We start from the raw sequence: 15005 nt of genomic DNA on the forward strand, positions 1-15005 counted from the left end.
TTTTCCCCACCCCAAGAAAGCACCATGTGTATTTTCACGTGAAAATGAACGTGAATATATAGCTATGTATGATACTGCTTTCATGAGGTGATTCTGATCGGTCTGATGACCTTTATTCTTAAAAAAAAACAAACCCAAATGGTTTAAAATGTATTGGTTTATATGTGATTTTTAAAGGCGTTGTGTTTGAAGTCTGTGGGGAAGATGGTTCGTATCAGGGAAACTGAGGGGAGCTTTGTTGTCCTTGACTGGAGTGAAATACACTCTCACCACTGGGAAAGCCAAAGCATTATTAATGAGGAATAAAATGGTTTTCATTTAAGGAAATGGTGCTGTATTATCAACCCATCAAGCCGGGTACAGGCACAGACCGTTGTGGTTTTAGACTATAAAGCTGATCAACATGGCGGTGGCGAAGCAAAAAGGGGTTTTTGTCTCTACACCCACTACAGCCCCACGGCCGTGTAGCCCCACGATGCCTTCCCTTCTAGGCTCCGCTGTATAATGACATTTTGGTACTGGCCGTTTATTGTTCTGCCAGCCTAAAAAGGGGAAAACCCCTCCGGGGTGTTTTTTCCCCCCAAATCGCCCCTGCGGACCTTTCCCCAGCCCGGGCCTGGCCGCCATTTCCCGGCAGGCACTGGGGGGCTCCCTGCCCTCCCCGTGGGCGGAGCAGCCTCCCCCCACTCCCGCGCCGATTGGTTGGTGCGGGGGAGGTGGGCGTGGCTTTCCCGCCCAGCCGCCTTTACACACCCGGCGGCGGGGGCGGGCTTCCTCCCCGGCGCCACCATTGGCCCCTACCGGGGCGCTGTGGGAGCCGTCCCTCCGCCGGGGCCTGTGATTGGCCGCGCCGCGGGGCGGGGGCGGGGCTTGGCGAGGCGGCTCCCGCCGCGGCGCCGAGGGGGGCGCTGAGGCCGCAGTAGCGCTTGGGCGGCGGCGGATGGCGGCGGCGATGGGCTCCGCGCTGCGCTTCCCCCTGCTGCTGCTCCTCCTGGCGCTCGCCGCCCCGGCGGCCACGCTCGCCGGCTACATCGAGGTAGGTGGGGCTGGGCGCAGCCGCGGGGGCCGTTGCGGGCGGCCGTTGGCGGCGCGCGGGCGGCCGTTGGCGGCTTCCCCTCAGCCTGCCCGCGCGCCGCTCCCGCCGCCTCAGCCGACGCCGGGCGCCGCGGCCCTTCCCGCCGTGTCCGGCCGTCTGCAGTGAGGCGCCGCCGGGGCGGGCTGGTGCTGCGGCGGCTGCCGGCAGCGGCGCCGGGCAGCGAGCGCGGGCGGCGGTGACCTTGCCCGCCCGGGCTCCCCGGGGGCTGCGGGCGGTGCCGGCGGTGCCGCCGGAGGGGAGGCTTCGCCGTCGCGGAGCGGGGGCTCCCTCGCCATCTTCCCGGGCTGCGCCTCGGGAGCGGGCTTTCCTCGGGCGCGTTAGCGGCGGGGGCTCGGTTATCGCCCCGCGGCAGCCTCTCGCCGGCGTTGCCCTCGTGCTATGGAGGCAGCGAGATATGCGGCGTGCTCGAGGTGTCGTTACCTGCCTGCAAAGAGCTGATGGCGGCGTGGAGTTTGGCCAGCCGCTGCAAAACCCTGCTCGGGTCCCGTTTCACCCTGTTTTCGGTGAAGCCCTCCAGCTCGTTACCGCTTATCTGGTCAAAGATTGCGGGATTAACTGCCTCACTTCACCGAGATACCTGGTTTTCCCCAGGACTGACCCCTGCATTCTTGGCACCGTAGCAAGAGCCGTGAGCTTCAGATTGCTCTAGAAGCTCAGAGGAGTAGCAAAGGGTAATTTCACAGGGGAAAACCTTGGTTAAATTAATCCATCTGCTTGCCCTCTGCTTGATAGATCCTGAATAAATCTATGATTCTAAACTGTTACATTATCCTTCAGAGTAAAGCTTTAGCCGAGTGCAAAGGGTGTGCGTTTAATCTAGAAATAGCTTCACTGTCACAATTCATATCGATATGAGGAAGAAATGGTGGTGGGGAACTTGCTGCTTTATCCAACTTTCTCTAATCTGGCTACATATATAACAAGATGGATAGGAAAAAATCCTGGCAATTTAAAACTTTATGCTGTAACCTATCTATTAGGCTGAACCAACAAAGCAAAGAGCAAAGTATATGCTGAGCTTCAAACGTTGCGAATAAATAGAGTTTAATAATCTAAGCCTGAATCTTGTCTGGGGATATAAAACTGCTGCATCTGTCTTGTATGGATGGGTATTTTAGAATTGGGCAAAGAGCAGACTTGTAGCTACCTGTGAATAGTTTGATTTGACAGTTTACGGTAGGGTTTAATAAGCTTGGTTCAACAGAACAGCTACCTCAGCGTGATACAAAAATCTGAAGCCCTAAGCTGTCTATAATTACTAAATGACAATAAACATGGTTCTTTAGTATTTCTAACAGATGTTCTGTGAAATTAGTCTAGTCCATGACTTTTCCTCTGCCTGATTATTCAGCTGCTATTAAGGAATGGTATTCCACCTACTTTGTGCCAGTCTTTCATTTGAATTGCTATAAATTAATGGAACAGGACAATAAATGTTTCTGGAAAAACCTGTCCTGAGGTTATTTTGCAAGAAGGATAACTTAAGACTCAGTCAGGCCTGTCTGAGGGATTCTAGCTAATGCCGAGATCAGGTTACTTGGTGGTAGAGGACCTTCCTGGCTGCATTAATCTAATCTCTTGCACCTGTTTAGAAACTCTTCCAGCTGTAGGTCACTTCCTCTGTCATATCCGAGACAAATTCAGCTGCTTTTCACCTCCCTCCCGGAAGCTGGTGTCGCTTATGGACTTGTGTTATAAAATGCCAACCGCTTTTTTGAAAAACAAATCTAGCTTTAACTTTTTTCTAAAACCTTGGGTCCGTCAGAAGAAGCAGAGCCTAGGATTCACCAGTCACGGGATTAGTAAAGATTTCAGCACGGAGGGAACGCACCGGTGTGGCATCTTAGCCCCCCAGGAGGGGTGGCGACTCCTGAGCGCAGGGGTGTTGATCATTTGAGAAAGATCAGTTTGGGGCTGCCAAACCGTTCCTGCCAGCCTGCCCTGTTCGCGTTCTCTTCCGGGCTGCGTGTCCGCTCCTAACCCTCTACAGTCTAGTCTGTGTTAACGCACATCGGTACCGGTTTGGGGTTATGTTAGTGCATCAGGCTGTAATAAGTGGCTGTTTGGGGCCACCGTTCAGGCTGTTCAGCCATTTCTGCAGCAAAATTTACATCCTCTGAAGGCAGGACGGCCACCTTAGCCTGCTGACGCCAATCTAGGATTTGTAACACTTTAATTTTTATTTTTGCTGCATCCTCTCCCATTGTCTTGTCTGTGAGGAGCTGCAGGCTTTATTTATTGCTGCTGGATTTTCTGAAGAATGGTATCTTGATGCAGAGCTTAGGGAGTGAAATGGTTACTGCTCCTGTTTTTTACTGTGATCATTACTGGATGGTTTCAGGTAATGTGATGAAAAATACGTAAGAGATTGATTTTTAGTAATAAAGATGACACTTAAATTGTACTGGAGTTAAGGAAAATGCATAGCAATGTCTGCATTTATTAGTGTAGTTGAATTGGCATGGTCCCATTAGGTGGATTTTCTTTCACTTGATTATCCTAGCTACCAGTCCCTGTCCCTAGAACACCCAGTAATCTTCTTATCTCCTACAATTTGTTTTTCTTATTCTGCGCACAGAGGCAGGGGAGTGGCAGGTTGTGGTGGTCTTTCTTTGTTTTTTGTTTTTTTTTTTTTCCGTTATTGGTATATAAACCTTTATACTGAAAAGGGCGTTCCCAAGGGTTTGTCATTGGTGACAATCAGTCTCCCTTTGAGCTTGTCATGTCTTGATGGTAGATAAGCTTCCACAATATTTCTTCCAAATGAATTTGAATATAAGAGCTTAGAAAACCACTGATACCAGCAGTTAATGATGCTTTTTCTCCCCATGGTAATATGCATCCTACGGTTATGTCTGAATTTGGTGATCCCTGTATTTTGCTTGTGATCTGTAAGAACTTCAAATAGGACACTGAGAAAAGAAAATAATCTATTCTAATTTGATCTGTACTCCGATGATAAACTACTTTTGTTTTGCCCTTGAGGCCTTTAAAGATGCAAAGTTTCTTTTTTATCACTTGACCTTTTTGTATAATCAAATCTGAGGCCATACGGACTCGATATCACTTTTGAAAATCGTATCTGTTTTTAGTGGTCTTTTTACAAAGCTATCTTGAATATTTGATTTCTAGTACCTATCCATTTCAGATGACCATGATTTGGGGGGAGGAAAACCACACGTTATCTTAGGGCAGAGCTGTACGGTACATATCATTATTTTTGTCTGGTACGCTTAAATTTTCACCAACAGAAATATCAGTCTTGTGCCATTTCTGCAGACCTTAGGGACTTCTAATTGCCTGCTGCATTGAACAAAGAACTCCACCTAGGGGAAATTTCCACTTCTGTGTTGAAGTCCTGAGTAGAAACAGCTCAGTAAAATTCCAGTCTTGCATGTGGCCTTTAGCTTGCTTTCTGTTCCTAAAACTTGACTTCCCAGTAAGTGTTAGGAAATACCTTGTGCTTTCCTCCGCTAGCAATGATGTCTAATGTCTTTTCGAAGCCTAAAGAAAGGTTTCTGTGAAGCATAGGTACATATAAGGAAATAAAGCAATCCAGACGTATGCGTGATGTTGCAGAGAGGCTGTGGAATTTCTGCTGCATTATAGAACGCTACGTGAAGGTAAGCCCCGCTCTTTGGAGAAGGCCTTCAGCTCTCCTTGCATTTAATATATAAGGGCATCCTGCTGACGGCCACTCTAGATTGTTAGTTAGGCATTAATGTCTCTGTACGTTGGATTAAATGTTTCAGTTAGTATATTCATTACAACTCCTGAGAATTATTAAAAATTCTGTTATATAGGTAGCTATAGATGGATGTGAGCTTTATTTTTTTACCTATTGGCCCTTCTTCAACGCTGTGTAATGCAAGGGAGGATTAATGTAGCAGTTAAATTTTTCTGTAGAAATGTTCTTGTAAAAATTTTGACTCTGTTCTTTTTCCTATGTGCCAACCTTTTGGAGGCGTATGGATTAAATCTTGTAAAAAATAACTAATTTTGACTGTAGCATCTGCTTCTACAAATGCACTTAAGCCCTAACAGTAACGTTTTTCAGGTAAAATGCAAGAGGAGTATACAATTTCCAAATTCTTCTGTTAGAACAAGAAAACCTTTACCTCTGTTTCTACACTTTGGCCTTTCAGGTTCTTCTCATACCTACTTACAGTTTCTAAATTGAAGTAATTCTTCAAATGTTTGCACTTGTGCTCCTTATGTGCAGTCAAACTCGGTGCCATTGGTTTTTAGTTCATGCAGTCAGAGCCTCTGAAACATCTTGCTAATTTAAGATGATACTGACTCTTAATTGGGATACTTCGCATGCTTGCAGTGGCCTAGAAACCATTCTGGTGACGCTTCCAGTTCAGTATTGTACTTCAACTTGTAAGATTGTCCTTTTCTTAAGAAGTGCTGCTTAGCCTGTGTCTGCACTCGTAACGGGCACGGTTTGCTTTCTCCAATAGCAGCCAATGGCTTACAGGAAAATGACACATCCTACCACTGGATTTACCTTATTGTTTACCCTGCATGAAGTCATTAAGACACTTTGACTATATTTGCTTGGTAATTGGTTCTCCCATTTTCAACCCCTTCCCTTAGGTGCCATCAAGTCCCAGGTCTGTGGGGAAAGGGAGAGGAAATGGATTGACAGCATCATGTAAAGTCCCCAAATAACTTTTCCGTATTTATCTTTTTATTGTATACGTACAGCTCTAGCGTGAATCATAAAACAGTAGGAAGGAAGATGCGAATGGAGAGAACTGTCAGGGTTCTCTTTATCATGGTTTATCCAGAAGAGCATGCTTGTTTCTTTCCTCTGGTTTAGGGAGAACTGTGTCCAATTGCTCTTTATTGGGTACAGTACGCTAAAAGGTAACATTAGCCTGTTACTACAGTTCTATAAACAGGCAAGTTGTACTCCGTTCAAGTTGGTTGCTCTAGGGGAAAGAAACAAATGAATCTTCGTTCTCGAGAGACTGTTAGTCTCCCAAGGAAATATGCATTTGGGGGGGGGGGAAATAGTTTGTCTGGTATTTCTGTGAGTCACCTTTTATATTTGCATTTTTTTTTAATTCAGAAATCCCTGCACCAGTAAGTAGCTAACTCCACATGTAGACCTTGCATGTGGGTGACTTTTATTTTTATTTTTGTAAACTCATTCAGCACTAGATTTGCTACTTTCACTCCCTGCCTTTCTTCTCATTTGGAGTTAAGTATGTATTCCCAACTAGGCTTTCTTAAGCTCTACTACCCCATAGAAGTGCGCTGAAGATCAAAAGGGAAAGATAGATTGAGATCACGTGCACCTTCTTACATGGCTGTATAACGGTCAATAAGTTCTAATGCTTGTTCCACAGTCTGATTGAGTTGATATTCAAAACTCAAGATCACATCTTTAAGTGCATTTGTGGAAATTTAGCGTCTGACTTTAAATGAATGATCAAAATACTGATGTTCTGCAAATGGCGTTAGACTAATCTTTCTAGCAGCAAAATGTAGCCTGCCTGGCTTTATGTAATCGGGTGTCCACCTGATCAGATACGCATGCCTCTAAGCTGCTTACCAGCTCTTCATTTTGGAGTATTACAGTGGATGCTTTGTATATATCCAGTGGCAAAAAGAACCACGTACTTTATTTTTGAGAGGTGGACCCATATGTATGTTAAACTCAGTTGTAACGTTTTGTCAAGTATACTTTTTGTAGTCAGTTCTCATGCTGTCAGCAAGGATCACGTTCTTGTATGAGTTTTAAGGTTGCAAAGCCTTCCTTTTACTGTATATCTCTGGCAGTGTGCTAGTCACTCGTGCTTGTGTGGCGGAGTCAAATGTTGTTGTCTGTGACGTGCAGTTTTTTTTCCACTTTTTATTTTTCCTTGTGAAAATGGAAAGGCAGATTGCATGTTCATTCCTTCTGTTTCTTAAGGGGTGGAACTGATCTCAAAAGTTCCCTTACTGGTAGTTCGGATAGTCTTTTGTTTTCTGTTACAGGCAGTCCTGGACCTGAATGTGTGTTTCTTTATCCATTCTGGAGATCAATACCTGATCTCTTCTGGCTGGCTGACAAAGTAGGCTGCGAGAATTTTTTGTTGTTCGGCTACTGGGGTGCTGGTGTGTTGACTGCAAGGACAATGGTTTCATTGTCTTGAGGTGTTCATTTTCCCCACGCATTTTTTCTGAAGAGAACTGTGTTAGGCTTTGCAGTAACATCTTTTAGGGGTGATATGGGGGAGGTCTTGGTTTTCAAGCCTGCTGAAGAGTGTCTGGCTACAGAATTGAAGTTTAAATTAATCCTGTTTGTGAGCCCCCTTCTGGGTGTTCATCTTCTTCTGAACCTTTGAAAATCTCACCAGTTACCTCAACTATTAGTACTTCTGGTACAAATAGGCAATATAGCACGTTGCTTTGGCTAGATGAATCCTTTAGTTATGAAGTGGGATCTGAAGTTGTTATTCCATGCAGTGCGTGAACTTTAGAGAAGGGACAGAATCAATAATTGTTTGGCTTCGATGGGTTGTCCGTGTTTTCAGACTGTAAGCTGAAAATCATTATGAAATGATGAGTTTGAGTTCAGTTTATCAAGTCGCCAGATATGAAGGACTTTAACTTGCCCACGTGATTTAGATGCAGTCTGCAAACACAAAAGCTGAAGATGAGCTGGCTCTTCTTTCCCAGTTGTGCCAGCAAAGCATCACATCTGAAGTTGAGTCTGTTAATTTTCTGGGGAGCTGCTCTCTTCTGAAACCTGCTCACAAGCAGTGTTTGCATCATGTTCCTTTGTTTTACAGATTATTATATGAATATATATAATATTATATGTAAATAAATAGCTAAGTGTCTTATCTTTGTAGTTCTGGGGTAAGGCACTGAGTCATCAGTAGTTCTAGGGTTCACCTAAGCCATTTACAATGTGACTAATATTTGGTGCAGTACAAAGGTGTAGCGTGAATGATAACCACGTTTCAGCATGGTGATTCTAGGCTTTGGCTCAGTGACAGGGATACCTCTAAGTAATTTCATATAACAAGCTTTTCTCTCTAACAAAATTACAACAGTAGAAAGTATATTCTGATCCAGGTCAAGGACACGGGATGAGAGACGCACGCAAACGTAAAGCCTGGGTTGGGTATCTAAGCGGTTCCTTCATACTGTAACAGTAGATTGATACTTAGTGAAGTTTCCACTTGCAAATGTTAATTATCATCTTAGCAGTGGTGACCTGGTGAATGGATCGAGTGAGACGGCAGCCAGCTACACAGGGAATGTTTAAATAAAAGTAGTGTTGAAAATTCCTGTACTTGTTTGGGTCTTTTCTCCGCCAGCAAACACTTGTTCAGGTTATATTTTAAGGTGTTGGTGTTCTGAGACGTTGGTCAGTGTCTTTTACTCTTGCAGTAGAGGAAGTTCTGTTTTTCTGTTCGCTCTCGGTTATAACAGGGGTTTGCCTCTTCTCGCTCAACTGCCACTACTTATCACTAAAATAGTCAGAGACGAGACCTCAGAAATCATCTTCTGATGACGTTCCAGGAATGGCCCTAGCCTGGGTTTGGTGAACTACCTGGTATTTTCCAGATGTCCTATGTTAATTTCAGTACTGAGATGCCTAATCAAAAGCCAGACACTTTCATTTTTAATCTTTAGGCTTTTCTTTAAAGGCTCTTACGTTTTTTTTAGATCCAGCTCCCCACCAAATTATCTATCTCTCATTTTGGATTTTGCGTTGATGAATCCTGCTAGTTATGATGTCACTGCATAGTGTGAAATGACAGCACCAAAAAAAAATCGTACAGATCCCATCTATTAGAATAAACGGTATGCATTCGTGTAAGATTTCAAGTGGATTTGGATTGCATATTCAGAGCAGAAGTCTCTGCTTAGATGTAAGGTAACCTCTAGTGTAAAGCTTTTAATCACCAAGTTCTCTATTTGGTTTTGGACTTGGTGTGACACATCAGGTCTGAGCTAGGGCTTTTTAGTTGTGTTTCATCTTTTCCCATTCATATTGGGACGATAATTTGCCAAAAATGGTCCTAGATCAATCTTCATTGATTATACTAATTCACTAATGCTGAATGTTGGTTGCAGGCTGGCTGACTTCTTACGCTGGTAGTTTTACAATAATTGTGGCCTGAAATAGAGAGGGCTAGATTTGCTTTAATCTGCTAAGTATTCCTCTCAAAAGATTAAATGCAGAATGTTGATTCAAACCTGTGGTTTGAGCTCCCCGTGAGTATATTGGCGTTTGAACGTGAGTCTTTTTCTGCATAATTTATCAAAGCTCTTGCTGAAGAAATTGAATTTGATGTCTACTTCCTTTTACGCAGCAAGATCACGTACGTGTTTAGAAATGCAAGAAGAATGAAGCAATGTCAAGATTCGAGTTAAACATGTTAGCTTGTGTAGCGCCTCGGCCAAAAATTAGCTCTCGAGTGTAGGATATGGCAGCGCTTGTAAATTTGCTTAAGTGTTTCTGCCTGTCAGGAAAAAGGGAAACTGAAATTGTTGCGGGTGTATGTCATCATGGAAAACTCTTCTTACTCCTGAATGGAGCAGGATGCTTGCAGCTCCCATTTGCTGCAAATAAGATTAAGTGCTCTTTAGTAGTTTGACGAGTTGCAGATTTTGAAATAACTACTTAATTTCCAGAGTCTTTACAGCCTCATGGCCCCAGCGCTGGAGATGCAAGCAGAGGAGAAGGTTTTTCCTCAGTAGCTAGTCAATAAAGTTGAAATTTTGTCTTAGGAATCTATTGGTAGGTAGGTCAGCTATCTGCCTTCAGACGTCATACGCAAGAACCGGACCCCAGAAGAGGCTGAGTGAATTCTTGGACAGGGATGCGAAGGGAAATATAGGTGTCCTTGTGAACATATGAAGCTCGAGCCTGGGTCTGAGAGAAGGTTGTCGTGTTGCACAAGGCAGTCGCTAACCTTCTCCGCTTGAAGAGCGCAGCAATTGAAAGGGGCTAATTGGAGGCTTTAAAAACAAACAGCAAAAGTGTTCCAGCCCCCTGTCCCCTCCACCTTCTGTCATTCCTGATAAATGCCGTCTTGTTCAAATTGCATCAATACTTGCTCTGCAACAAAGCTACTCAGTATGTGAATATTCTGTTTAGGGCAACAGCCGCTTTCTCGGAAGCAATTTACCAATAACAAAGGCAAAAGATGAATGGCCTGCCAGAGTGCAGGCTTGATGCAATATAATATTTTGCACTGCTGTGGCCCTGCGTTGTCTGCAGCTGGCTTAAATCACAGCTTGAAATTTGCTTAGGTTCCTCATCTTCTGGCTACATGCTTTTGCTTTTATCAGTCTTTTCATTGTATGTGTGTTAAAAATACATCTGAGTTTGTGAAAAAGAACTTACAGTAAGCGCAAGACCTCAACTGTGTTAATGTTTGAATTTAAACTACTGTTTATGCACAGTGTTTTAGATGAATTAATCATTTTAAATGCTTGCGTCTTGCTTCAGAATGTCTTCATTTCTCAGGTTAAGAGACAAAGAACTAGACCTCAAGCAGCTGATCAGCTCAAAGTCCTTTGGCTTCCTCTCCCTGTCCTGCCGGATCCTTCGCTCAGCAGTGTGGGGTCAAGGAAGACTAAAAAGAAGAGCTGGATTCCTAATGTAGCAGGGCTGTTAAAACTGCAGCAAATCTTCTCTTAAACTGGTTGAAATGTAAAACCTGTGATACTGAAAAAAGGAATGCTGAAGTTAACATCGCAATTCCTAGGTTTAGCGAGATCTTTTGTGGTGTTATATTGAGGAAGCTTCTGCAACTTGCTTCACATGGTAAATAACCTGATGAGAGGAATACGTTTCGAAGTGTAACCATATGGAACATTTTCTCTAGGACATCTATAGCATATTAATTCCCTTGTTCACTTCAGCGCGCTTGTTAGCATGGACCATTGTGTATGTATTACGCAGCCCTATTGTAATAGATGCTGATGTATTTCGAAGGACACTACAGTTCTGAACCATCCAGTGGTTTTAGCCAGGAGAACGCAAGCAGCTGAACTAGTTGCTCCAGAGAAGAATATTATGAAGATATCCACAAAACTTTGGGCTGCAAACTGCACCTATACTGTAAAGGAGACGTCACCACTTGCTAAGATTCTTAACAGTCATTGCGTCAGGAAAAAGTAACACTGACTTTACTTCACTTGCCCTGTTGTCCTTGGTTTCAATTCAGCTTTTCGTGTTTCCGATCGCCATCTTTAAGGATTCTTGCAAAAAGTTAAACCGTTGTTCCTCACTATGCACATGGCTTCACAGCTTTATTCATGCTGTTCTGTTATTGCATCTAGTAATCAGTGATTGCTAGTTCTGTCATGATCATATAACTGAGGGTATAACAAACGTTTAGCTACAGCTGGCAGCAAAGTTAACTGTCTAAGAGAGGCTTAATGTGCACAGCTGTTTGTAGCTAAACTTTGAACAGCGGTTTGCCTGGCATTGACTTTGAGATGCATTGCAACTTTTATAGTTACTATCTTATTAAAGCGAGTGCTACTGACCAGCCTGTAAACTTTCTCATGTTTTAACAGGGGAGCTGACAGACTTTTACTGTTTATAGCGGTTAGCTCAAAGTACTCTAGATCTTGTAAAACAAGAGATTTTTTTGTTTTGTAATAGTTGCCTTGGAATGACTTCTGTGATCTGGAATATCTGTTCAGATACATTTCGGAGCAGCATCCATCTAACAAAATGTATCTACATCACATTTAAGATTACGTTCTGCAGTGATAAAGAGGATTAAAATAGTCTTTATTAACATTAAGCTGCAAAATACACCACATGTCATGTAAAGTACAAAATAAAGAGACACAGACAGACTGAACATTCTGGAGTGGCACAATCTGTCGGCATGTGTCAGGATGTGAACATCTTTAACTCTAGCCAAGTTTCAAATGCTCATATTGCTGAAAGATGAAACTGGTACTGAGTTTGCACGTACGAACACTTGGCCTATTGTTGTATGCACAAACACTTTTTTGTTTTCTTTTTGCCCACTGTGTGTGGATGGATAGTAAGATCCCCTCTGAAACACCTGGGTTCCTGAGCGAAGCTTAACAAATGTTACTAAATAAACCATTTTAGGATACCTCCTGTAGTGGGGAGACCCTACTTTGGAAACAAGTAGTGAGCCCAAAGTAGGGGTCTGCTTTTATTATTCCTGCCAATCTGCCCTAGTATTCCTCTCCCATTCACTGATGGATACATGGATAGATGGCCTGTAATGGCAGTGTGCAGCTGGATAGTTGATCTGTTCACTGCTGCTATCCGGGCTTTAGAACTGCCAAACGGCCATGACACACGCAACTCTCTTTTGCCCGAGACCTAACTGCTTTCCCTCCTCCCTCTTCAGGTAGTGTGTATGTGCAGTCAGCTACAAAAATCCTCCGTGCGGTTTTCTTAGTATCTTCTAAATGTTCCTAGTGTCACGTTCTACCCAGATTCACCCTGAGGTCCCTTGATATAAGTAACACTTAGTTAGTTGTGGATTGTGCCTGGAGAGGCCGCCTCAAAGATAGTTAAACCCTAGTCTGTTGGGGAGCTCTTTCGGGCCCACAATGTCTTTTTATTTGCCCAAAAGAAGGGTGTTAGAATGAGATGTGCTTCTAGCTGTCTCGTGCTGCTGCATCTTCAAGCCATAATTTCAGCATGGCTCGTTCTCAGGTGCACCTCTGTTATGAGGTGAGACGTCCGAGTATGCCCCATAGTGCTAATTCTCTGCTGCGATGTGCTTGAATCTGGTAAGCTTAATATTTGCGGTTGAGATGCATACACGATCGTGTGTCCAAAATATAAAAAGCCTTAGTAGGCCGTGTCTAAAGTCAACTAATGAAAAACAAAATCATCGCTCCCTAGGGTCATAACTTTATGCAACATTTTCATCCTTTGACTTTGCAAAAACTCTATTGAAACTACTCAGCCTATGGCTAGGAAAATGGTGAATGCCCTGTTACATCAATACTCCAATCAATCTGCCCTCCGATCGCTATGCTAGCGACGGGATTTATATGTTAAGTCAGCATTTCCATTGCTGTCCATGTCTGCTTGTAGGTTCAAGGGAAGTAAAACTCATATTTGACAGCTGACTGTTTCTTTTTGTTGGCTCTCAGTAAAGGTAAATGCACTCGTGTGTAGCATGTTGGACAAGGAGCATCTGAGCAGGCAGAAAAGTTTCTCCAAGAAAAAGTAATCGGTGCCTCTCTTCTCATGTGTAATAGGCTTATCCAAACAGGAAAGTAAGTAATTGCTTGGGAACTGTGTGTTCAAAACAATACATCTTGCAACTTTTCTTTACTAAGTCTTTAAGCCAAAAAATAGTTTTACTGCTGAGATGGCCAGGCTAGGTAAAAGGTTAAATGAGAATGTACTCTTTCTGTCTTTATCTTTTTTGGGGGGGAAAGGGGTGTTTGCTTGCTCTTTTTTTTTTTTCTTTCATTAAAAAGAAAAGTAGCACTACCTTTTTGAGAGCTTGCAGTGGAATTTCTGCTAAGATAGCGAAGTTCTGTGTGGATACTGCCTCTTTTTCCTGAAAGCCAAACTGAACTGTCTGAAGCTGTTCTGCATGTTCTTCTTCAAACACTGCAGTTCTCCCCGCTGTTGCGGAACTGGTGGTCTTTGCTTCCAGGTTTGCGCTAAACCTTTCAGCTCGTTATAGTTTTGTGCTTCAAAGACTTTACTGAAGTGTCCTATTTTTTAGAGACTTGTCAAAGGACTGACCATCAGGAGTGTGCAGCTGAAGTATCTAAGTGTGTCTTCCACCAGTCTAGTATTCGATTGTGATGCCACTAAGTAGACTAAAAAGAAGAAAACACCACTCTTTGTCTCCTGCCTTGAAAATGCGTAGAACATGTTTAAGAAAACCTCAAGGAAATAGGGTGTCATGTACGTGGAGTTCACTCTTTCCACTTAAACCGGGAGGGAATTGTTGACAAGGGCTGAAAGCTTGTGTTACCAAAGATAAAAGCCAGTTCTCCCATTTCGTTTTGATTCCATGCAATGCTACACAATCTAATATAGCTTAATAAACCGAAGAGCTGTAAAGATGGCATATGAAAACCAGGTGTGCATGTACAGTCCGTTAACTATTACAACAGCAGCCTTGAAATATTGGTGGTTCTGTGCTCGCTTCTGTTGAACAAGGTATACTTTCTGGATCAGCAAAATTGGTGGAGGGGACCTTAACCTAGCCAGCTTTACTCTGTGCTATAAATTACTACTTAATTTTCTAATAGCATTAAGCAGTTATTCTAAGGAATGATCTGTTGCTTCCCCTAAAGTAACTGTTTAAGACCTCCATTAGAGTTTCAGAATGCTGGCCTAGCCGTGATACAACGCTGCGACTATTAAACCCCAGCTGATAAATTAATGCCTCAGAAATAAAATGCTACTAAATTAGTCAGGATTGCTTTTGAGGAGTAAAAGACGGAAATCCATTAAGCCATTACTGAGGTCCTTTCCTCACTTTCTCTGACCCCGCTGCTGACAAAACTTCAGGGGTACTTCAGGCGGCTCTGTGCCGTCTGACCTCTCTCTCCTGTTGGATTGCTAAATCTGGGTGTTTGAGCTTCGTGGATAATAGAATCCAGCCTTTACCCTGTCCTTTGGAGGAAGGCAGAAAGTTGCAAGATTCAAGCCTAAACACAGCTATTAGTGCCAGGATCCTTCAGATAGATACTTGGCTTTTGGGCAACAAACTTAAAAATAAACAAGTGAGTATTTCACCATCTGACTCTTGGAAGTAAGGAGGGGTGTTGATCCAACCCATCTTCCCAGGCTTCAGCCGCTTTACTGCTTGAGTAAGAAGCGCTGTCGTTCTTGCCTCTGCTATTGCTTCCTCGCTCGACTCCAGGTTGCCAGCATTAGGGGAAAGAAACTGGCAGCCTTTCATCAGTTTTATTGCTG

At 43.5% G+C, this 15005-nt stretch overlaps 1 protein-coding gene across 5 annotated transcripts in view; it reads left to right on the forward strand.

Annotated features, from left to right (window-relative positions):
• The first annotated feature begins 853 nt into the window (after positions 1–853).
• APLP2 (amyloid beta precursor like protein 2) overlaps positions 854–15005 on the forward strand; it is a 50123-nt gene continuing 35971 nt past the window's right edge. For 3 of the 5 annotated variants that reach the window (XM_064524324.1, XM_064524325.1, XM_064524327.1), the window contains exon 1: positions 854–1036. In XM_064524324.1, coding sequence (XP_064380394.1) covers positions 941–1036 — 96 coding nt within the window. In that variant the 5' untranslated portion in view covers positions 854–940. The remainder of the gene's footprint in view (positions 1037–15005) is intronic. The other 2 variants (XM_064524326.1, XM_064524328.1) reach the window with 1 other exon arrangement.

Source organism: Dromaius novaehollandiae, chromosome 21 (assembly GCF_036370855.1).
Source record: "Dromaius novaehollandiae isolate bDroNov1 chromosome 21, bDroNov1.hap1, whole genome shotgun sequence".
NCBI classification, from domain to species: domain Eukaryota; kingdom Metazoa; phylum Chordata; class Aves; order Casuariiformes; family Dromaiidae; genus Dromaius; species Dromaius novaehollandiae.